The sequence below is a fragment of the Schistocerca piceifrons genome, chromosome 9 (assembly GCF_021461385.2).
Source record: "Schistocerca piceifrons isolate TAMUIC-IGC-003096 chromosome 9, iqSchPice1.1, whole genome shotgun sequence".
NCBI classification, from domain to species: Eukaryota; Metazoa; Arthropoda; class Insecta; order Orthoptera; family Acrididae; genus Schistocerca; species Schistocerca piceifrons.
Window position 1 is genome coordinate 164,515,004 of NC_060146.1, and position 25,780 is coordinate 164,540,783.

At 45.3% G+C, this 25,780-nt stretch overlaps 1 protein-coding gene across 3 annotated transcripts in view; it reads right to left on the reverse strand.

Annotated features, from left to right (window-relative positions):
• LOC124717136 (retinol-binding protein pinta-like) overlaps positions 1-25,780 on the reverse strand; it is a 271,365-nt gene that overhangs the window by 47,197 nt on the left and 198,388 nt on the right. For all 3 annotated transcript variants that reach the window (XM_047243876.1, XM_047243878.1, XM_047243877.1), the window contains one exon: positions 5,585-5,741. In XM_047243876.1, the coding sequence (XP_047099832.1) occupies positions 5,585-5,741 (157 nt within the window). The remainder of the gene's footprint in view (positions 1-5,584; positions 5,742-25,780) is intronic.

The window sequence follows — 25,780 nt, forward strand, 5'->3', positions numbered from 1 at the left end:
TAACCTCTTAGCAACTGAAATCTGCAGTCATTTGACCGCACTACGACGTTCAAGTCGTCTCGGGTCCAACCAATATCGTCACGACCCCTGGAGGGGCGCTGCAGGCGATGCTGTGCTGTTAGCAAACGCAATCACGTTGGTCGTTTGCTGCCACAGTCCATTAACGTGAAATTTCGCCCCTCTGACCTAACTTAACGCGTTCGTCGTACGTCCTACATTGACTTGTGCGGTTGTTTCATGCAGTACTGCTTGTCTGTTAGCAGCGGCAACTCTACGCAACTGCTGCTACTCTTGGTCTTAAGTTGAGGCCGTCGTCCACTGCTTTGTCCGAGGTGAGAGGCTGTTCCCGAAACCTGACATTCTCGACGCAGTCTTGACACTGTGGACATCAGTGTACTGAATTCCCTAACGATTTCCGAAACTGAATGTCCCATGCGTCTAGCTCCAACTACCACACCGCGTTCAATGTCTGTTCATTCTCGTCGTGATGCCATAATGACGTCGATGGCTTCGCACTACTTGCTTATTATTATTATCATTAGATACACCTTGCAGAAGGAATGTACTAACCTTTTATACCTTGTGTATCGAATTCTACTGTCACATGTATATGTGTATGTCACTATTCCATGGCTTATGTCACCTCATTGTGTAAGTAGCGACATGTGGGTAAGGGATCAGTGTGGCATTCGTGATTTTACGATGTTGTTGTTGTTGTCTTCAGTCCAGAGACTGGTTTGATGCACCTCTCCATGTTACTTTATCCTGTGCAAGCTTCTTCATTTCCCAGTAGCTACTGCAACCTACATTCTTCTGAATCTGCTTAGTGTATTCACCTCTTGGTCTCCCTCTATGACTTTCACCCTCCACGCGCTTCAATACTAAATTGGTGATCCCCTGATGTCTCAGAACATGTCCTACCAACCGATCTCTACTTTTAGTCAAGTTGTGCCACAAATTTCTCTTCTCCACAATTTTATTCAATATGTCCTCGTTAGTTACGTGGTGTACCCGTCTAATCTTCAGCATTTTTCTGTTGCACCACATTTCGAAAGCCTCTATTCTCTTCTTGTCTAAACTATTTACCGTCCATGTTTCATTCCACACAACTACTTTCAGAAACAACTTTCTAACCCTTAAATCTATACTCGATGTTAAGAAATTTCTCTTCTTCAGAAATGCTTTCCTTGCCATTGCCAATCTACATTTTATATCCTCTCTACTTCGACCATGATTTTGCTCCTCAAATAGCAAAATTCATTTACCACTTTAAGTGTCTCATTTCCTAATCTAATTCCCTCACTTCATTTAATTCGACTAAATTCCATTACCCTCGTTTTGCTTTTGCTGATGTTCATCTTACATCCTCCTTTCAAGACACTGTCCATTCCATTCAATTGCTCTACCAGGTCCTTTGCTGTGTCTGACAGAATTACAAAATCATCAGCGAACCTCAAAGTTTTTATTTCTTCTCCACGGATTTTAATTCTTACTCCTAATTTTTCTTTTGTTTCCTTTACTGCTTGCTCAATATACAGATTGAATAACATCGGGGATAGGCTACAACCCTGTCTCACTCCCTTCCCAGCCACTGCTTCCCATTCATGCCCATCGACTCTTATAACAAATATCTGGTTTCTGTACAATTTGTAAATAGCCCTTCGCTCCCTGTATTTTACCCCTGCCATCTTCAGAATTTGAAAGAGAGTGTTACATTCGACATTGTCAACAGCTTTCTCTAAGTCTATAAATGTGAGAAACGTAGGTTTGCCTTCCCTTGATCTTTCTTCTAAGATACGTCGTAGAGTCACTATTGCCTCACGTGTTCCAACATTTCTACGGAATCCAAACTGATCTTCCCCGAGGTCGGCTTCTACCAGTTTTTCCACTCGTCTGTAAAGAATTGGCGTTAGTATTTTGCAGCCGTGACATTCTATTTTGATAGTTAGGTAATTTTCACATCTGTCAACACTTGCTTTCTTTGGGATTGGAATTATTATATTCTTCTTGAAGTCTGAGGGTATTTCATTTGTCTTATATATCTTGCGCCCCACATGGTAGATTTCTGTCAGGGGCTGACTCTCTCAAGGCTATCAGTAGTTCTAATGGAATGTTGTCTACTCCCGGGGCCTTGTTTCGACTTAGATCTTTCAGTGCTCTGTCAAATTCTTCACGCAGTATCATATCTCCCATTTCATCTTCATCTACATGCTCCTTCATTTTCATAACATTGTCCTCAAGTACATCGCCCTTGTATAGACCCTTTATATACTCCTTCCACCTTTTTGATTTCCCTTCTTTGCTTAGAACTGGGTTTCTATCTGAGCTCTTGATATTAATGCAAGTGTTTCTGTTTTCTCCAAAGGTCTCTTTAACTTTCCTGTAGGCAATATCTATCTTACCCCTAGTGATACGCGCCTCTACATCCTTACACTTGTCCTCCGGCCATCCCTGCTTAGCCATTTTGCACTTCCTGTCAATCTCAATTTTGGGACGTTAGTATTCCTTTTTGTCTGCTTCATTTACTGCATTTTTATATTTTCTCCTTTCATGAGTTAAATTCAATATTTCTTCTGTTACCCAAGGATCTCTACAAGCCTTCGTGATTTTTACCTACTTGATCCTCTGCTGCCTTCACTATTTCATCTCTCAAAGGTACCCATTCTTCACCTGCTACATTTCTTTCCCCCATTCTTGTCAATCGTTCCCTTATGCTCTCCCTGAAACTGTCCATAACCTCTGGTTTTGTCAGTTTATCCAGATCCCTCCTTAAATTCCCACCGATGTACATATGGTAAATGTGAAACCGTGAACTACGGCGTCGATATTACCACATGCGTTCAGACAGGACCAACGCGCTGTTATTTGTTTCTTGGCTGCCAACGGGCAAAGAATGAAGCACGTGTATGGAGCAGCTTGTCCATCGGAAGCCAAGTTTTGTGCCGGTCGCTACTCGACACGTCCCCATATCGTGAATGTCTTACTGCAGAAGTTACGCCACTTCAAGTGGGAGACAATCGAGCAACCGTCCGACAGTCCTGATCTGTCCCCATGCAGTCATCATGCCTCCAGTCCCTTAAAACAAGACATGAGTGGTCGACGATTTCTGTCACACGAGGATGTGACAGCACACAGTTACGGAATTCTTCGTGCAAACTTGCTGCGTTGCTGCCTAAGTGCTCACTGGTATTTTCCTCGATTGGCTTTCCGATTCTGAACTGTATGGTCTTCAGATGGAAACTTTTTGATGGCCCCTCTAACTTAATTGGGTCGCATAGAACAGAATTGAGCCGTGCGTGGCTCGTGTTCCAGTCATCACGTATTTTACACCCTGTTTTTAAGTACTTCCACCTCACTACGTTAATTTAAAATACTACTGTCACTGAGTTGCTGCTTTGCCTGACCATGAGCTGTGTTAGCAGCATGTATCAATATATCCCCTCTCGTAGTATCTTTGCTTGACTGCAATTACTTCCCGGTCGTTGTCTGTCGTAAGTGGAATACGGATCGCGAGTTTGGGCTGACAGTCAGTTGGAATGTGTCTGGAGCGCAGTCCGGATCTGCCAGTCGGGGAGTTGCAGTGCGGCACTAGTGCAGTCGGGTTGGAGCAGCAGTGAGGTCTGCGTCGACATGGCTCGCCCGACCATTGCCACCACGCACCACTTGAGCCGGCCCACGGTCTTGGTGGATCGTCGGTCGGTCGTCCTACCGGACGACGCGTTTTGGCTCGCCGATCGTTCATGAATTGGCAGTGTGTGCGTGTGTGTGTGTGTGCATCGACACCCGATTTGTCTTCGTGTGCGCTTAGTTACTGTTGGGTATGATTCAGGTCTTCATGCAAGTGTTTGTCAGGTTGGGTGTGTATTTGGCGTTATTTCGACTGACGACTATTTTAGGTGTTGACAGCATTCTGAGGGAGTCGGTCGGTTGCTGGGGACCAGGGAAGATATCTCCGCGTTGGCTGGGTCTGCTGGCGGTCCCTGCACAGTGTCGGAGCGTGTGTAGAGCTGTCCGATCTCTACGAGCTTCGTGGCTCACCGACAGAGGACGTCAAAGTTGAGTGGTGTTTTAAGTACCCAAGCCCCGTCGTTTCGGTAGTACGCCGCTGGGGAGGTTTTCCTGTGAGCAACACCGTGTGTTTGTATTCCTGAAATTTAGCTGTCATGCTATGAAATTAACTATATTGGTTGACTACAATTCAGGTGCACCAGTGGAATTTTCTGCCTTGTGGTTGTTAGTGTTTTGGTTACCTGACATGGCCACTAACGTAATTTCAGGTAGCGTTCTTTCCTCACCTGTTGCTGCTGTCCAAGATGGTGTGTAGTTTTGACAGCTTAATACATATTTCACTGAGGATAATCACGTTTGAAACATTTTGTGTTTGAGTTCTCATGTACCGATTGGGAGCAAGCAACTCGTTTTGTCAGTCGGTCCATGGCTGTTCCCTGGTTGAGTTCCGACGGATCAAGTGTAGCTGGGCTCACCACCTGCCTCACCTAAGTGAACGAGGGCAGACCGACCCCCTGGAGGCTTCTGAGTGCCGTTATCTTTATTGTCTTTCTCACCGGTATTTAATTGTCTGTCTATAATCTATCATAGTCAATGATTTAAAAAATTCTTGGTTTTACTGTATTTAATGTAAATTAAAGGCCTTCAGCTGTGTATAAGTAAGTTTGAATTGCGGAAAGTAGATATTTGCTGAAAGTTTATTGTCGTTGTGTTGTCTTTTGTTTTAGTGCGTTTCAACCACCTAAAACTTAAGATTTATGGTTATAGTATTTTTTAAAAAATTTTGAGAAATTAATTGTGGGCCTTCAGCTGCTTGGAACCTTATCTTAAAATTACCTTTCAAGCTTAAATATTGCGGCCTTCTGCCCTTAGAGGTTTATGGTATTTTTGAATTTTGGAAAATCAATTGGGGGCCTTGAGCCTCTTAAAATCTTATTCTTGAAGTTACCCTTTGAACAAGAGCATTGCGGCCTTCTGCCTTAGAAAGGTTATGGTAATCTATTTTAAAATCTTGAAAATTTTATTGTGAGCCTTCAGCCATTTGTATTGCATCTTGTTTATATTTATATATGTATATTAATTCTTTTAATTGTAATAGTAACTGCGTGTCTTTAGACACTTGAAATTGTTGATTTTTTTAAAGATTTCTTGTTTGGAGGCCTTCAGCCGTGAAAGATTTGGAGTTTGATGCGTTATTAAATTACAGTAAATTACAATTTTAAGATGAAACTGACCCCAACCTTATTTGGCCCTTTCCGCAGTCCTAATCACCTGTTCTTCCCAGCAGGTATAGCGGGCGTTTCAAGAATGATTCAGTAATCTGGGTTAGACAAGAGAGGATGGCATTCTGGAGGAGAGAATTAACTAAAGGTCGTGTTGCACAACCGGGGAAGGCTGCCAAGCGTGAGGTGGAAGGACAGTACGATGGATGGTTGAGTGGATGGTGTTCTCAGGATAGAATGGAAAATTAAATATATGAATGACGAAGTTCAACGTTCACCAAGGGTTGTAGTGGCCAAGAAGAGGAAAAAAGGCACGTGGTCAGGGTAACGCACGTGCTGGCGGTGCTACTCACAGGTACTCGTTGGTGGCGACGTTGACGGGCAGCAGCGGGTCGCGGTCGGTGAAGAGGTCTGGCATGTGGGTGCGCGCCGTGTACGCCGCGTCGATGGTGTTCTTGGCCGCCTCCAGCCGGTAGTGGCAGCTGTGCAGGAACAGCACCAGCTGCAGGTCTGCAACGGAAGATAAGGCGGGTCCAGTCAGGCCGGCAGGTCAGCGCTGGACGCAGCCAAGCAACTGTGCCGACACCAATCCCAAAGTGAATCTGTCTTTTTTACTCATAGAAGGAACTTTTTAATTTTATTTTAACGGTCCGGGATATCGAAAAACCCCCCAGGGTAGCCCAAAGAGCCAACGCCCTGCTTCCTGGACTCGGGTGAGCGCGCCGACCCCGCATCGGATCCGCCCGGCGGATTAACGACGAGGGCCTATGTGCCAGCCAGCCTGGATGTGGTTTTTAGGCGGTTTTCTACGAGTTAGATTCAAGTTCTAAGGCCTCCGATTTTTTTTTTCTAATTAACTACTCACCCGAAATCGATGAAACTGGCGTTACTTCTCGACGTAATCGCCCTGCAGACGTACACATTTTTCACAACGCTGACGCCATGATTCCAAGGCAGCGGCGAAGGCTTCTTTAGGAGTCTCTTTTGACCACTGGAAAATCGCTGAGGCAATAGCAGCACGGCTGTTGAATGTGCGGCCACGGAAAGTGTCTTTCATTGTTGGGAAAAGCCAAAAGTCACTAGGAGCCAGGTCAGGTGAGTAGGGAGCATGAGGAATCACTTCAAAGTTGTTATCACGAAGAAACTGTTGCGTAACGTTAGCTCGATGTGCAGGTGCGTTATCTTGGTGAAACAGCACACGCGCAGCCCTTCCCGGACGTTTTTGTTGCAGTGCAGGAAGGAATTTGTTCTCCAAAACATTTTCGTAGGATGTACCTGTTACCGTACTGCCCTTTGGAACGCAATGGGTAAGGATTACGCCCTCGCTGTCCCAGAACATGGACACCATCATTTTTTCAGCACTGGCGGTTGCCTGAAATTTTTTTGGTGGCGGTGAATCCGTGTGCTTCCATTGAGCTGACTGGCGCTTTGTTTCTGGATTGAAAAATGGCATCCACGTCTCATCCATTGTCACAACCGATGAAAAGAAAGTCCCATTCGTGCTGTCGTTGCGCGTCAACATTGCTCGGCAACATGCCACAAGGGCAGCCGTGTGGTCATCCGTCAGCATTCGTGGCACCCACCTGGATGACACTTTCCGCATTTTCAGGTCGTCATGCAGGATTGTGTGCACAGAACCCACAGAAATGCCAACTCTGGAGGCGATCTGTTCAACACTCATTCGGTGATCCCCCAAAACAATTCTCTCCACTTTCTCGGCTTGTGCGAGCCCGAGGTTGTTTCGGTTTGTTGTCACATGATGTTCTGCCTTCATTAAACTGTCGCACCCACGAACGCACTTTCGACACATCCATAACTCCATCACCACATGTCTCCTTCATCTGTCGATGAATTTCAATTGGTTTCACACCACGCAAATTTAGAAAACGAATGATTTCACGCTGTTCAAGTAAGGAAAACGTCGCCATTTTAAGTATTTAAAACAGTTGTCAATCTCGCCGCTGACGGTAAAATTCCATCTGCCGTACGGTACTGCCATCTCTGGGACGTATTGACAACGAACGCGGCCTCATTTTAAAACAATGCGCATGTTTCTATCTCTTTCCAGTCCAGAGAAAAAAAATCGGAGGTCTCAGAACTTGAATGCACCTCGTACATCCCGCTAGGTGAATACCGGGCTGGTCCCCATGTTCCGCCTCAGTTACAGGGCTCGCAGACGTCTGAACACGTTCGCACTATTCCATGGATTACACTCGACGCAGACAGTTGGCAGGAAGGGCATCCGGCCACCAATTAACCATTAACATGCCAAATCCGATTAACGATGGCTGACCCTATGTAACTGCGGGACAAGCCTCAAGTGATACATAGATAGATAGATCCGAGATATCGAAACAAGGTTCTCGACAGACGATAATAGTCATAGTGGGACGCATACCTTCAGTGTAGAATGATCTGATTTTTGACGGTAATAATTACGAAACGCCAGCCGCTGTGGTCGAGAGGTTCTAGGCGCTTTAGTCCGCAACCGCGATGCTGCTACGGTCGCAGGTTCGAATCCTGCCTCGGTGATGTCCTTTAGTTAGGTGTTGTGTACATACACTCCTGGAAATGGAAAAAAGAACACATTGACACCGGTGTGTCAGACCCACCATACTTGCTCCGGACACTGCGAGAGGGCTGTACAAGCAATGATCATACGCACTGCACAGCGGACACACCAGGAACCGCGGTGTTGGCCGTCGAATGGCGCTAGCTGCGCAGCATTTGTGCACCGCCGCCGTCAGTGTCAGCCAGTTTGCCGTGGCATACGGAGCTCCATCGCAGTCTTTAACACTGGTAGCATGCCGCGACAGCGTGGACGTGAACCGTATGTGCAGTTGACGGACTTTGAGCGAGGGCGTATAGTGGGCATGCGGGAGGCCGGGTGGACGTACCGCCGAATTGCTCAACACGTGGGGCGTGAGGTCTCCACAGTACATCGATGTTGTCGCCAGTGGTCGCCGGAAGGTGCACGTGCCCGTCGACCTGTGACCGGACCGCAGCGACGCACGGATGCACGCCAAGACCGTAGGATCCTACGCAGTGCCGTAGGGGACCGCACCGCCACTTCCCAGCAAATTAGGGACACTGTTGCTCCTGGAGTATCGGCGAGGACGATTCGCAACCGTCTCCATGAAGCTGGGCTACGGTCCCGCACACCGTTAGACCGTCTTCCGCTCACGCCCCAACATCGTGCAGCCCGCCTCCAGTGGTGTCGCGACAGGCGTGAATGGAGGGACGAATGGAGACGTGTCGTCTTCAGCGATGAGAGTCGCTTCTGCCTTGGTGCCAATGATGGTCGTATACGTGTTTGGCGCCGTGCAGGTGAGCGCCACAATCAGGACTGCATACGACCGAGGCACACAGGGCCAACACCCGGCATCATGGTGTGGGGAGCGATGTCCTACACTGGCCGTACACCACTGGTGATCGTCGAAGGGACACTGAATAATGCACGGTACATCCAAACCGTCATCGAACCCATCGTTCTACCATTCCTAGACCGGCAAGGGAACTTGCTGTTCCAACAGGACAATGCACGTCCGCATGTATCCCGTGCCACCCAACGTGCTCTAGAAGGTGTAAGTCAACTACCCTGGCCAGCAAGATCTCCGGATCTGTCCCCCATTGAGCATGTTTGGGACTGGATGAAGCGTCGTCTCACGCGGTCTGCACGTCCAGCACGAACGCTGGTCCAACTGAGGCGCCAGGTGGAAATGCCATGGCAAGCCGTTCCACAGGACTACATCCGGCATCTCTACGATCGTCTCCATGGGAGAATAGCAGCCTGCATTGCTGCGAAAGGCGGATATACACTGTACTAGTGCCGACATTGTGCATGCTCTGTTGCCTGTGTCTATGTGCCTGTGGTTCTGGCAGTGTGATCATGTGATGTATCTGACCCCAGGAATGTGTCAATAAAGTTTCCCCTTCCTGGGACAATGAATTCACGGTGTTCTTATTTCAATTTCCAGGAGTGTAGTTCCACGTAGTCACGCGTACACTACTTTCCCACTAGAACGCTCCCCGCCAAGCACAACAGCGCAGGCGCAGCGCTCGTCCGTCTCCGCACTACGAGATGGCGCTGTCTTGGATTCAAATGGTTCAAATGGCTCTGAGCACTATGCGACTTAACTTTCGAGGTCATCAGTCACCTAGAACTTAGAACTACTTAAACCTAACTAACCTAAGGACATCACACACATCCATGCCCGAGGCAGGATTGGAACCTGCGACCGTAGCGGTCGCTCGGCTCCAGACTGTAGCGCCTACAAACGCACGACCAACTGTCTTAATTTAGATACTTAATTTGTACATTTGTACATATGCATATTTCTTTGCGCGACTGTTCCATAATTTCAATAGTATTTCCACCAAGTGGCAACAAAACGACTATTCACGTTGGTGTGTAGAATATATGAGTCTGGCGATATACCATCTGACTTTCGGAAAAGCATCATCCACACAATTCTGAAGACGGCAAGAGCTTACAAGTGCGAGAATTATCGCACAATCAGCTTAACAGCTCATTCATCGAAGCCTCTTACAAGAATAATATACAGAAGAATGGAAAAGAAAATTGAGAATGCGCTAGGTGACGATCCGTTTGGTTTTAGGAAAAGTAAAGGGACGAGAGAGGCAATTCTGACGTTACGGCTAATAATGGAAGCAAGGCTAAAGAAAAATCAAGACACTTTCGTAGGATCTGTCGACCTGGAAAAAGCGTTCGACAATATAAAATGGTGCAACTGTTCGAGATTCTGAAAAAAGTAGGGGTAAGTTATAGGGAGAGACGGGACATATACAATATGTACAACAACCAAGAGGGAATAATAAAAGTGGATGATCAAGAACGAAGTGCTCGTATTAAGAAGGGTGTAAGACAAGGCTGTAGCCTTTCGCCCCTACTCTTCAATCTGTACATCGAGGAAGCAATGATGGAGATAAAAGAAAGGTTCAGGAGTGGAATTAAAATACAAGGTGAAAGGATATCAATGATACGATTCGCTGATGACATTGCTATCCTGAGTGAAAGTGAAGAAGAATTAAATGATCTGCTGAACGGAATGAACAGTCTAATGAGTACACAGTATGGTTTGAGAGTAAATCGGAGAAAGACGAAGGTAATGAGAGGTAGTAGAAATGAGAACAGCGAGAAACTTAACATCAGGATTGATGGTCTCGAAGTCAATGAAGTTAAGGAATTCTGCTACCTAGGCAGTAAAATAACCTGTTGTATCCTAGCCAGTAATGCCAACCGAGCCCGCTGCCAAAAGGTTGGCAGCATCAAAGTACGGACGCCGTCCGCATAAGCAGCGCCAGCGATACAGGAAATCGCCGCAAGTCTGCGCGCGCCACCGCTGGCTTCTGGCTTCTTAAGCGCTGGAGTCGCGAGCGCTAAGACAGTTCTGTATTCGCCGCTCAGTTGTATACTCGCCACCGAATTGTGTACTTGCTAGTCAGTTGTGTGTTCATCGCAGCAGAGTTGTTGTTTGTCGTCAGCCGACGCTGACCTAGCCGCTCCGACTCGAACTAGACAGATTTCTGTAGACACCGAGTTCACTACTGTGTTACTGTATCTTCATTAATAAAAGATAAGTACCGACCTTTATTTAATATGAGTGTTTGGGTTTTCATCTTTCTGTTCACTGTTCCAGCGGACCGGTCGGCCCGCTATTAAAGTGTGGCGGTGACTTCGTAAGCCATTTCTACAGCCAAGTGTTTGTCGCTACGAACACCGCCACAAAATAACCAATGACGGACGGAGCAAGGAGGACATCAAAAGCAGACTCGCTATGGCAAAAAAGGCATTTCTGGCCAAGAGAAGTCTACTAATATCAAATACCGGCCTTAATTTGAGGAAGAAATTTCTGAGGATGTACGTCTGGAGTACAGCATTGTATGGTAGTGAAACATGGACTGTGGGAGAACCGGAACAGAAGAGAATCGAAGCATTTGAGATGTGGTGCTATAGACGAATGTTGAAAATTAGGTGGACTGATAAGGTAAGGAATGAGGAGGTTCTACGCAGAATCGGAGAGGAAAGGAATATGTGGAAAACACTGATAAGGAGAAGGGACAGGATGATAGGACATCTGCTAAGACATGAGGGAATGACTTCCATGGTACTAGAGGGAGCTGTAGAGGGCAAAAACTGTAGAGGAAGACAGAGATTGGAATACGTCAAGCAAATAATTGAGGACGTAGGTTGCAAGTGCTACTCTGAGATGAAGAGGTTAGCACAGGAAAGGAATTCGTGGCGGGCCGCATCAAACCAGTCAGTAGACTGGTGACCAAAAAAAAAATTTCCACTAGCACATGGAAATTAATTTTTTCTATAGTACATTTCAAACACAGTCCGTTTTTTTTTCGTGTCTAATACAAACTGGGCGAAAAGAATACCCAGGTGTCGCCGCGCGTATCAGCTAATTTTGTTATAAAGAATGGAAACTAAACGATAACTGTTTACAATGTACCACAGCGGAGTAGAGCAAGTCGAGACGAACAGTTCGATGCAGGATACTTGTGGCCTATCAGGTCGGGAAGCTACCTTTTAGTGGCCTACGAACCTTACCGAGGCTGCAGTGGGTGCGTCCCGTGGGAGGTTTTCTATATTCTCTCTCTCCCCTCGCGCATACTATTAGCGCTGGAGAAAAAACATGAGTACGCCCTTGGTCGTACTAAATTTAATGCAGTTTAGTTTTGTTCTGAGATAAGTTTTCACTAGATGCCGCTGTTTTCGAGTTATTCGAAAAAAAATGGTACAAAAATGACATCCAAAGGCAACCGTAGCTCCAAACTCACCTCTCACCGATCAGGGTTTTTAATATTTTCTTTTTCTCTGTCTCGTGATGACTGGGTGTTGTGTGATGTCCTTAGGTTAGTTAGGTTTAAGTAGTTCTAAGTTCTAGGGGACTAATGACCATAGATGTTAAGTCCCACAGTGCTCAGAGCCATTTGAATTTTAATATTTTCTTCACAGCATTCCTTCCTACCTCTGCACAAAATTTCCGCCTACAAGAGTTATCTTCCATACTCGACTCATTTTGGTTATTACCGACTGTCCTTAATCATGCACTTATAAATTGTAAAACCGACGTTTGTGTAAATTTTACCTCACAATTTTACGAATTTTAACAGCATAAAATTCACAAATTAAATATTGTTGTTTGTATGGTTTTCTTACTACAAGACCGCTGTGCTTGTAGGGATTAAGCCTTGACTCAATTGTAAACGTAATTAGTTTTTGCAAAATGTTCACAGAAGTATTTTTCTGTCATTACCTTTAAATTAATAATGTTACCAAAACAGTCAACTAAGCTGACGGCATAATGAAGACTAAAAAAGCCGAATATGGATAATAATTGGTACAGTCACAAATTTTTACATAGAGTTAGGAGGGAGCGCCATAAACAATATACTCTAAATTTTAACCAGTAGGGAGCGAGCGTGGACGTGGGCGTATACGAGGGTAAGTTAAATAAAAACCTTAAATATTTTTTTAAATATTATTTACTGTGCAGAAGTGGTACAAAGCTGTATCACTTTTCAACATAATCTCCCCCATGCTAAATGCAAGTCCTCCAGCGCTTACAAAGTGTATAAATTACTTTAGAAACAAATTATTTTGGTAGCCCGCTCAACCACTCATGCACCGCGTGGGGTACCTCTTGAACAGAACGGAACTTCTTTCCTCCCATTGCGTCTTTGGGTGGTCCAAACGTATGGAAATCATTTGGGGCAAGGTCTGGTGAGTATGATCGATGAGGAAGACACTCAAAATGCAGGTCTGTGATTGTTGCAACTGTTGTACGGGCAATGTGGCACCTTGCATCGTCATGTTGCACAAGGACACCTGCTGACAGCAATCCACGTCACTTTGATTTGATTGCAGGTCGCAGATGATTTTTAGGAGATCTGTGTATGATGCAGTGGTGACAGTAGTCCCTCTAGGCATGTAATGCTCCAAAATGACTCCTTTTTCGTCCCAAAAGAGAGTCAGCATAACCTTCCATGCTCGTGGTTCTGTTCGAAACTTCTTTGGTTTTGGTGATGAGGAATGGCGCCATTCCTTGCTAGATCTCTTCGTTTCCGTTTGGTGTAAGTGAGCCCAGGTTTCGTCCCCAGTAAAGATTCTTGCAAGGAAGAAATCACATTCTCCTTCAAAGCGCCGAAGAAGTTCCTCACAAGCACGTCGTTAAATTATTTCAGGAGTCAGCTGCCGTGGCACCCATCTTGCAGACACTTGATGAAACTGGAGCACATCATGCACATTGTGGTGTGCTGACCCCTGTCTAATCTGTAAACACGCTGTAATGTCATTCAGTGTCACTCGGCGGTTTTCCTTCACTATGGCTTCAACTGCTGCAATGTTCTGTGGAGTCACAACTCCTTGTACCTGACCTGGACGAGGAGCATCTTCCACTGAAGTCACACCATTTGCGAACTTCCTACTCCATTCGTAGACTTGCTGCTGCGACAAACATGCATCACCGCACTGCACCTTCATTCGTCGATCATTTCAGTAGGTTTCACACCTTCACTACGCAGAAACCGAATAAAAGAACGCTGTTCTTCCCTGGTGCAAGTCGCAAGTGGGGCGGCCATCTTTATACTAATACTGCGACGGTATGTGTGCATCTGCACTATGCTGCCACCTATAGGCCATTCTGTAGGCTGTTTGTAGCACGCTTACCAACTTACAGGATAATGGCGCGAAATTTCGATTTGTTATTACAAATTTTAGGGTTTCATTTGACTCACCCTCGTAATTCAAGGAAATTTTTGTACGTTTTTCTCGAATTACTCTTAAACCGCTGCCTGTAGCGAAAACAGACCCCAGTCCAAAATTATGCCGCGTTAAATTTCCTACGAAAATGGTCTTATTAATTTTTTCTCTACGCCTAACAGTTTCAGAGGGAGACTACACTGAAAGTCTAGTGCGAGACGCATGATCTGTATCCTCGGTGGTTTTTGTAGACGAGTTCGAGGTTGCTTAGCGGCTTGACAGTTCCAGCGCACCGTATCAGACTATTCGTCTCGCCTTCCTCTATATCCCTGTGGTAGACTATAAACAGTTATCGTTTACACGCTGTATGCTTTACAGCTTAAAGAACGGCAGACCGAAGCTGCAAAATGTTGCTGTAATGTGTGGTCATTGATCGACAACCAGTTTCGGTCAAGCGGCAGCCCTCAAGTCGCGATTCTCATTAGTGAAACACAACTAGGAGATGGCGTTTTTGTGCGGCCAAGCAGACGGAGACGATCGAGAGTCAGCAGGGCAATAACAAAACAAGTACCCGCACAGTCAACAAACGTATCGCACAACATTTGAAGCCCTTTTTGGCCATTTGTGTGATCATGGTTCCTTTCAGATAGACAAACGTGCGGAGAGGTGGCGGACTGCGCATTCATCACTGGGTTCTACAAGATGCTGAGACGAACCCTAGTACAAGCTCCAGGAAAATGTCCTAGCAATATAAGCCGAAGTGCGGTTATGGGCATCCTGCATGACAACCGCTACTATCCTTATACCTGCAACGGGTGCAATGGTTATCACCAGCGGATTTCCCGCTACGGTAAGGATTTTGTCGATGGTTTTTGTACCATACATCTACACCTACATCACGCTCTGCAAGCCACCTAATGGAGGGCACTTTCGGTACCAGTCATTCAAGTTCCAAGGCCTCCGATTTTTTTTCTAATTAACTACTCACCCAAAATCGATGAAACTGGCGTTACTTCTCGACATAATCGCCCTGCAGACGTACACGTTTTTCACAACGCCGACGCCATGATTCCATGACAGCGGCGAAGGCTTCTTTAGGAGTCTGTTTTGACTACTGGAAAATCGCTGAGGCAATAGCAGCACGGCTGGTGAATGTGCGGCCACGGAGAGTGTCTTTCATTGTTGGAAAAAGGCAAAAGTCGCTAGGAGCCAGGTCAGGTGAGTAGGGAGCATGAGGAATCACTTCAAAGTTGTTATCACGAAGAAACTGTTGCGTAACGTTAGCTCGATGTGTGGGTGCGTTGTATTGGTGAAACAGCACACGCGCAGCCCTTCCCGGACGTCTTTGTTGCAGTGCAGGAAGGAATTTGTTCATCAAAACATTTTCGTAGGATGCACCTGTTACCGTAGTGCCCTTTGGAACGCAATGGGTAAGGATTACGCCCTCGCTGTCCCAGAACGTGGACACCATCATTTTTTCAGCACTGGCAGTTACCCGAAATTTTTTTGGTGGCGGTGAATCTGTGTGCTTCCATTGATCTGACTGGCGTTTTGTTTCTGGATTGAAAAATGGCATCCACGTCTCATCCATTGTCACAACCGACGAAAAGAAAGTCCCATTCGTGCTGTCGTTGCGCGTCAACATTGATTGGCAACATGCCACACGGGCAGCCGTGTGGTCATCCGTCAGCATTCGTGGCACCCACCTGGATGACACTTTTCGCATTTTCAGGTCGTCATGCAGGATTGTGTGCACAGAACCCACAGAAATGCCAACTCTGGAGGCGATCTGTTCAACAGTCATTCGGCGATCCCCCAAAACAATTCTCTCCACTTTCTCGATCGTGTCGTCAGACCAGCTTGTGCGAGCCCGAGGTTGTTTCGGTTTGTTGTCACATGATGTTCTGCCTTCATTAAACTGTCGCTCCCACGAACGCACTTTCGACACATCCATGACTCCATCACCACATGTCTCCTTCAACTGTCGATGAATTTTAGTTGGTTTCACACCACGCAAATTCAGAAAACGAATGATTGCCCACTGTTCAAGTAAGGAAAACGACGCCATTTTAAGTATTTAAAACAGTTCTCATTCTCGCCGCTGGCGGTAAAATTCCATCTGCCGTATGGTGCTGGCATCTCTGGGACGTATTGACAATGAACGCGGCCTCATTTTAAAACAATGCGCATGTTTCTATCTCTTTCCAGTCCGGAGAAAAAAAATCGGAGGCCTTAGAACTTGAATGCACCTCGTACCTCCAACCCTGTTCCACTCGCGAATAGTGCGTGGGAAGAGTGATTGTCGGTAAGCCCCTGTATTGGCTACAATTTCTTGAATTTTCTCCTCGTGGTCAATATGCGAGACGTATGTGGAGAGGGGGGGGGGGGGGGGAAGTAATATATTGTCTGACTCCTCCTGAAACGTGTTGTCCCGAAAGTTCAACAGTAAATCTGTCTCTGATGCTTAACGTCTCTCTTGTAACGTGTGCCAGTGGAGTTTGTTTAGCTTCTCCGTAACGCTCTCTCGCCAGCTAAACGATCCCGTATATGAGCCCACTCGAAGTGTAAATGGTTGCGAAAGCATACGTGACCTTTTAGCAACAAATAATCCTGGACAAATAGTGAGTATTGTGACGAATACAGGGATTACCGACCACAAGGCAGTTGCAAACGACCACAAGAGAGTTGCTGCTAGGCTGAATACCGTAACACCCGCAATCATAAAAAAGAAACGCAATTTTAAAAAGCTGATAAAAATGCTCTTAACGCCTTTTTAAGAGACAGTCTTCACTCCTTCCGATCTGATCATATAAATATATAAAAGTTGTGGACTGTTTTCAAAGAGACAGTGTCGACAGCAATAGAGATTTATACCACATAAATTAATAAGCGATGGTACTGATCCCCCATGGTACACAAAACGAGTCAGATCGTTGTTGAAGAAGCAACTAAGAAAGCATGCCAAATTTAAAAGAACGCTAAATCCCCAAGATTGGGAAAGTTTTACAGATGTTCGAAATATAGCGCGTACTTCAATGCGAGATGCTTTCAGTAATTTCCACAACGAAATTCTGTCCCGAAATCTGGCAGAAAACCCAAAGAGATTCTGGTCACACATAAAGCACACCAGTGGCAAGACGCAATCAATACCTTCACTGCGTGATACCAACTGTGAAGTCACTGATAACAGTGCCACTAAAGTACAGTTATTAAACACGGTTTTCCGAAACTCCCTTACCAAAGAAGACGAAGTAAATATTCCTGAATTCAAATCAAGAACAATTGCCAAGATGAGAAACATAAAAGTAGACATTCTCGGTGTAAAAAAGCAGCTTAAATCACTTAATAAAGGCAAGGCCTCCGGTCCAGATTGTATACCAATCAGGTTCCTCTCAGAGTATGCTGATAAAATAGCTACATATTTAGTTATTATATACAACCACTCGCTCACAGGAAGATCCGTACCTAAAGACTGGAAAATTGCTCGAGTCACACCAATACCCAAGAAGGTAAGTAGGAGTAATCCACTGAATTACAGGCCTATATCACTAACGTCGATTTGCAGTACGTTTTTGGAACATATACTGTATTCGAACATTATGGAGTGCCTCGAAGAAAACGATTTATTGGCACATAGTGAGCACGGATTCAGAAAATATCGTTCTAGTGAGACACAACTAGCTCTTTATACTCATGACGTAATAAGTGCTATTGACAGGGGATGTGAAACTGCTTCCATATTTTTATATTTCCAGAAGGCTTTCGACACCGTTCCTTACAAGCGTCTTCTAACCAAACTGTGTGCCTACAGAGTATCGTCTCATTTGTGCGACTGGAGTCGTGATTTCCTGTCAGAAACTTCACAGTTCGTAGTAATAGACGGAAAGTCATCGAGTAAAACAGAAGTAATATCCGGCGTTCCCCAAGGAAGTGTTATAGGCCCCCTGTTGTTCCTGATCTATATTAACGACATAGGAGACAATCTGAGTAGCCGTCTTAGATTGTTTACAGATGAAGCTGTCATTTACCGTGTTGTAAACTCATCAGATAATCAAAATCAATTGCAAAATGATTTAGATAAGATACCTGTATGGTGCGAAAAGTGGCAATTGACCCTGAATACAGAAAAGTGTGAAGTTAAGCACATGAGTACTAAAAGAATTCAGCTAAATTTTGATTACGCGATAAGTCACACAAATCTGAGAGCTGTAAATTCAACAAATAACCTAAATTGGAACGATCACATAGATTGTGGGTAGAGCAAACTAAAGACTGCGATTCATTTGCAGAACACTTAGAAGGTGCAACAGGTCTACCAAAGAGACTGCTTACGCTACTCTTGTCCGCCCTATTCTGGAATATTGTTGTGCGGTGTGGGATCCGCGTCAGGTGGGACTGACGGGTGACTTCGAAAAAGTACAAAGAAGGGCAGCTCGTTTTGTATTATAGCGAAATAGGGGAGATTTTGGCACATACATGATACGTAAACTGGAGTGGCAATCATTAAAACAAAGGCGTTTTTCGTTGCGACGGGATCTTCTCATGAAATTACAGTCACCAGTTTTCTCCTCCGATTGCGAAAACATTCTGTTGGCACCCACCTACACAGGGAGAAATGATCATCACGATAAAATAAGAGAAATAAGGGCTCGCACGGAAAAATTTAAGTGCTCGTTTTTTCCGCGCGCCGTTCGAGAGTGGAATGGTAGAGAGACAGTATGAAGGTGATTCATTGAACCCTCTGCCAGGCACTTTATTGTGAATAGCAAAGTAATCACCTAGATGTAGATATAGACAGCATGGAAGCACCATGAACACACGATAAGAAAAATTAGGGCTCTACGGAGGCATACAGACAGACATTTGTCTCCGGCTGCACTTGCGGGTGGAACAGGAAAGGGAGTGTAATGTGCTGCGAATACATAGAAAGTTTTGTGGCGGTGTTCGTAGCGACAAACAATTCGCTGTAGAAACGGCTTACGAAGTCACCGCCACACTTTTAATATTTAATAGCGTGCCGACCGGTCCGCTGGAACAGTGAACAGAAAGATGAAAACCCAAATAAAATTAAATAAAAGTCGGTACTTATCTTTATTAACGGAGATAGAGAAACACAGTAGTGAACTCCGTGTCTACATAAATCTGTCTAGTTCGAGTCGGAGCGGCTAGGTCAGCGTCGGCTGACGACAAACAACAACTCTGCTGCGATGAACACACAACTGACTAGCAAGTACACAATTCGGTGGCGAGTATGCAACTGAGCGGCGAATACAGAACTGTCCTAGCGCTCGCGACTCCAGCGCTTAAGAACCCAGAAGCCAGCGGTGGCGCGCGCAGACTCCTGTCTCGCTGGCGCTGCTTATGCGGACGGCGTCCGGACTTTGATGCTGCCAACCTTTTGGCAGCGGGCTCGGGTGGAATTACTGGCTAGGATATAACAGAAAGAAAGATTCCTTATCATTTAGCTACAATATAGCGGGTCAGCAACTGAAAGCAGTTAATTCTATAAATTATCTGGGAGTACGCATTAGGAGTGATTTAAAATGGAATGATCATATAAAGTTGATCGTCGGTAAATCAGATGCCAGACTGAGATTCATTGGAAGAATTCTAAGGAAATGCAATCCGAAAACAAAGGAAGTAGGTTACAGTACGCTTGTTCGCCCACTGCTTGAATACTGCTCAGCAGTGTGGGATCCGTACCAGATAGGGTTGATGGAAGAGATAGAGAAGATCCAACGGAGAGCAGCGCGCTTCGTTACAGGATCATTTAGTAATCGCGAAAGCGTTACGGAGATGATAGATAAACTCCAGTGGAAGACTCTGCAGGAGAGACGCTCAGTAGCTCGGTACAGGCTTTTGTTGAGAACGTGCAAAATGGCTAAGCAGGTATTGCTGGAGGACAAATGTAAGGTTGTAGAGGCTTATCTCACTAGGGGTAAGATAGATACTGCCTACAGGAAAATTAAAGAGACCTTTGGAGAAAAGGGAACCACTTGTATGAATATCAAGAGCTCACATGAAAACCCAGTTCTAAGCAAAGAAGGGAAAGCAGAAAGGTGGAAGGAGTATATAGAGGGTCTATACACGGGCAATGTACTTGAGGACAATATTATGGACATGGAAGAGGATGTAGATGAAGATGAAATGGGAGATGTGATACTGCGTGAACAGTTTGACAGAGCACTGAAAGATCTGAGTCGAAACAAGGCCCCGGCAGTAGACAACATAGACAACATTCCATTAAAACTACTGACGGCCTTGGAAGAGCCAGTCCTGACAAAACTCTACCATCTGTTGAGCAAGATGTATGAGACACGCCAAATACCCTCAGACTTCGAGAAGAATATAATAATTCCAATCCCAAAGAAAACAGGTATTGACAGATGTGAAAATTACCGAACAATCTGTTTTATAAGCCACAGCTGCAAAATACTAACGCGAATTCTTTACAGACGAATGGAAAAACTAGTAGAGGCCGACCGCGGGGAAGATGTTTGGATTCCGTAGAAATATTTGAACACGTGAGGCAATAGTGACCCTACGGCTTATCTTAGAAGCTAGATTAAGGAAAGGCAAACCTACATTTATAGTATTTGTAGACTTAGAGATAGCTTTGACAGTGTTGACTGGAATACGCTCCTTCAAATTCTGAAGGTGGCTGAGGTAAAATACAGGGAGCGACAGGCTATTTACAATTTGTGCAGAAACCTGATGGCAGTTATAAGAGTCAAGGGACATCAAAGGGAAGCAGTGGTTGGGAAGGGAGTGAGACAGGATTGTAGCCTATCCCCGATGTTATTCAATCTTTATATTGAGCAAGCAGTGAAAGATACAAAAGAAAAATTCGGAGTAGGTATTAAAATCCAAGGAGAATTAATAAAAACTTTGAGGTTTGCCGATGACATTGTAATTCTGTCAGAGACAGCAAAGGACTTGCAAGAGCAGTTGAACGGAATGGACAGTGTTTTGAAAGTAGGGTATAAGATGAACATCAACAGAAGCAAAACGAGGATAATGGCATGTAGTCGAATTAAGTCGGGTGATGCTGAGGGAATTACATTAGGGAATGAGGCACTTCAAGTAGTAAAGCAAAATAACTGATGCTGGTCGAAGTAGAGAGAATATAAAATGTAGACTGGCAATGGCAAGGAAAGCGTATCTCAAGAGGAGACATTTATTAACATCGAATATAGATTTAAGGGTCAGGAAGTCATTTCTGAAAGTATTTGTATGGAGTGTGGCCATGTATAGAAGTGAAACATGGACGATAAATAGTTTGGACAAGAGGAGAATAGAAGCTTTCGAAATGTGGTGCTACAGAAGAATGCTGAAGATTAGATGGGTAGATCACATAAATAATGAGGAGGTATTGAATAGGAGAGAAGTTTGTCGCACAACTTGACTAGAAGAAGGAATCGGTTCGTAGAGCATATTCTGAGGCATCAAGGGATCACCAATTTAGTATTGGAGGTCAGCGTGGAAGGTAAAAATCGTAGAGGGAGAACCAGCAGATTCAGAAGGATAGATTAGCACGGAGAGCTGCATCAAACCAGTCTCAGGACTGAAGACCACAACAACAACAATAGCCTTCAGCGAAGAGTCGAGCAGTATATTGCTCCCTCCTATGTATATCTCGCGAAGAGACCATGAGGATAAAATCAGAGAGATTAGAGCCCACACAGAGGCATACCGACAATCCTTCTTTCCACGAACAATACGAGACTGGAATAGAAGGGAGAACCGGTAGAGGTAAGGTACCCTCCGCCACACGCCGTCAGGTGGCTTGCGGAGTATGGATGTAGATGTAGATGTAGATGTAGAAGTGTCTAGTTACGGTACAAGGTGCCCTCCGCCACGCACCGTACGGCGGCTGGCGGAGTATGTATGTAGGTGCAGATGTAGTATCTGACCTAGTGTTCGACCGCCGACACACAATCTCGCCGCTTCGTAGCAGCGGAACCGGTTGTCACGAGTTTCACTGTCAGTCGGCGGACAGGTTTTGTGGCTCAGGCGGGGACGCGATACGCAAGGTCAGGGGCACCTCTGCCCAGTTGTACAGCCGACTTTGCTAGCGATGGTTCACTGACAAATTACGCTCTCATTTGCCGAGACGATAGTTAGCATATCCTTCAGCTACGTCATATGCTACGACCTAGCAAGGCGCCATTATCAATTGCTATTTATCTTGTGATGCATGTACCGTCAGACCGATGTTCACCAATTATGGATTAAAGTTAAGTATTCCAGAGGCTACGTACTTTTTTTACCAGACTCAACTCCTTTAACTGTTCCAGACCTCACGCCAGCCTGCGTGACCTTAAACGCGTGCCTTTCGGCTACCTCATAGTGGCTTGGCTGTCTTGCCAAGTCACAACAAATGTGATGTGTTGCGAATATATAGAAAGAAGGATCCTTTATTGAATGATTACATGATAGCGGAACAAACACTGGTAGCAGTTACTTCTGTAAAATATCTAGGAGTATGCGCGCGGAACGATTTGAAGTGGAATGATCATATAAAATTAATTGTTGGTAAGGCGGGTACCAGGTTGAGATTCATTGGGAGAGTCCTTAGAAAATGTAGTCCATCAACAAAGGAGGTGGCTTACAAAACACTCGTTCGACCTATACTTGAGTATTGCTCATCAGTGTGGGATCCATACCAGATCGGGTTGACGGAGGAGATAGAGTAGATCCAAAGAAGAGCGGCGCGTTTCGTCACAGGGTTATTTGGTAAGCGTTATAGCGTTACGGAGATGTTTAGCAAACTCAAGTGCCAGACTCTACAAGAGAGTCGCTCTGCATCGTGGTGTAGCTTGCTGTCCAGGTTTCGAGACGGTACGTTTCTGGATGAGGTATCGAATATATTGCTTCCCCCTACTTATACCTCCCGAGGAGATCACGAATGTAAAATTAGAGAGATTCGAGCGCGCACGGAGGCTTTCCGCAGTCGTTCTTCCCGCGAACCATACGCGACTGGAACATAAAAGGGAGGTAATGACAGTGGCACGCAAACTGCCCTCCACCACACACCGTTGGGTGGCTTGCGGAGTATAAATGTAGATGTAGATGTACTGTATTTAGCAGGATGTTCCGGGAACGAAATCACGTAACTGTGATGGCCTGGTGCAAAAACCATTGACAAAATCCTTCCCGCAGAGGGAAATTCGCTGGTGTTAATCCTTGCTCTAGTTGCTGGTGACACAGGTAGTAGCGGCTGTCATGCAGGATGCACACAATCGTGCTTTGGCTTACACCATGTTGGAGGGACACTTTCCTTTTGCTTGTACTAGGGTTCGTCTCAATATCTTGTAGAACCCGGTCCTCTAGATTCAGTGTACACACACTCCACCATCCCTCCGCAAGTTTGTCTGTCTGAAATGACACATGATCACACATACGACCAGAAAGGACTTGAAATATTGTGTGATGTGGTGGGTGTCTGCGAGGGTACTTGTTTTGTTATGGCCGTGCTGCCTCTCCACCGTTTCCATCTGCTTGGCCCTACACAAACACAATCTCGGCTTGTTCCCTGTAGTGTACCTAAACTGGGATACAAAAGGACTGCAATTTTTTTAAAATTATTTACCTCTCTCTTTCTCATGAGTTGTAGGAAGAAAGTCCTGCAACATGTGGTTCAAATGGTTCAAATGGCTCTGAGCACTATGGGACTTAACATCTGTGGTCATCAGTCCCCTAGAACTTAGAACTAATTAAACCTAACTAACCTAAGGACATCACACACATCCATGCCCGGGGCAGGATTCGAACCTGCGGCCGTAGCAGTCGCGCGGCTCCGAACTGAGCGCCTAGAACCGCGAGACCACCGCGGCCGGCGGGCAACATGTGGTATAGCATGAATTTCAATTTTTTTTTAATTTACAATTGTTAACAGATTTCTTTTATTAATCACTTCTCTTGTTTCGGTGCGCCTCCAATGTAGGACGTTTTATGGAGACCCTCTGTCTTTTGTGTAAAAAAAAAAAGTGTAAACTTGTATCACAATACAGTGTTTATTACATTATGCCACATAGGCTATACCGATTACGTAACATCAGATCATGGCTTCCGCATGGAAGGAGACTGCAAGGGAGACAGCGATGTGATTGTGGGCAATGATTAGATAGCTGGAATAGACTGCTGAAAGTCGAGACCTCCTGCTGTAGAATAAAGATGTGTAATAAATTTATGTGTCCAGCCCAGGCATGAACAAAGTATTCGGTAGCCACCTTATAAATTTTGTAATGTCTCCAGACACGTATCTATGAGGAGATTTGACGTGCTCCTTGGTTTAAGAACATCGTATTACCACGCTGGAAGCTTCAGTACACAACTACAGAATGAATGGTGTGTTTGACTCTGCGCAAGACTGTTTACGTCTTTCTGAACTGCAACAAACAGTATTTACAATGGGCTCCACTGTACTCTGCGCCAGCTACATCCGTGTGGTGACAGCCAACGGATAACCTGCAGAACAGCTGCACTTTGTCTCCTGGAGGTTGCAAGAATACTCCAAAGTTGCCGTAAGCTGCCCTGAGATTCAAGACCGAGAAAAGCATATTAACTGTGTTCTGTCTGCATAGAGTTTTAATTATCTACTACACGGAGATTCTTAATACTGAGTCCAATAAAAATAACGTAAGTATTTCTCGGAGGAGCTATATTAAAGCATGAGAAACATATTTCATTTGAATCCCGGAAGTTGTTCTACGCAATAACGTCAGGTAAAGATATCACCGAGCTAGGACTGGTACCCACAAACAATATTGACCACAACAGCAGGACTGTGTGGTAGGTCGCGGCTGCTGTCGTAACATAATCATCAGGGACGCCGGACTGCTGTTCCACCCACCGCTCTATATCTCATCGCCACTGGGTGCAGTAGATCATCTCTATCACTGATGAATCGTCCACGCACGAAGAAATCTCTATCTGCCATCCAGCGACCTCCTGCCGTCATAGTCCAATGGTTGTAAAAATACTTGAAAAGTCTCGCGACCATCAAAGTTGTTACTACAGACATTTTATGCACGAAGCATGTTGTGGTACACACTCTCCAACTCAGCTGGTGTCTCTTCAGTTTCTAGCACAGCGGTCAGAAACTCGTGCCAGTATATCTCCCTCCTTCTCTAAAGGTGTCTCATAAAGTAAACCTTACATACATCCCCGCAATAAGTAGTCCATAGGAGTTATTTCTGGCGATTGCTCGCCCTGTCCATCTGTCACGACATAGACTGTTCAGATGTCTCGGAACCGAATGTGAAGAGTGAGGCAATCGTAGAACGGAAACTGTGTTTCCGGACATGGGTTCCTATTCCAAATACGAGGGTTGAAACTTTAATAGTGGCAAATGTTTCTTTACAGCTCGAACAAAATACATACGATTTTCAAAGTTTTACTGACCTTCAAAGTAGTCACCAGCATTGTGTATAACCCGTTGCCAGCGATGTGGAAGTCGTAGGATACTCTTGCAGTGCCAGTTGTGTTGACAGTTCGAGCGGCGCAGTTTATTGCCCGACGAATTTGTCGCAGTTCGGAAGCGAATGCCGTGAATTGTTTCCTGCAGTTTAGAAATCTAGTTGAACTTACGAGGTCTTAAGACAGGAGAGTGCAGTAGGTGGTATAGAACTCAGCAGCCCCATCAGTCAAACAAATCAGTAACAGCTTACACTGTACGTGCATGAAAATTGTCTTGCAAAATGATGGTCAGGTCCTGCAGAAAGTGTCATCACTTCTGTCTCTAAACTGGTCGTAGGTTGTGTTCCAGGCGTTGCCTGGTGAAACATTGTTGTGAGGCCTCGTGTAAGGAGAAGAA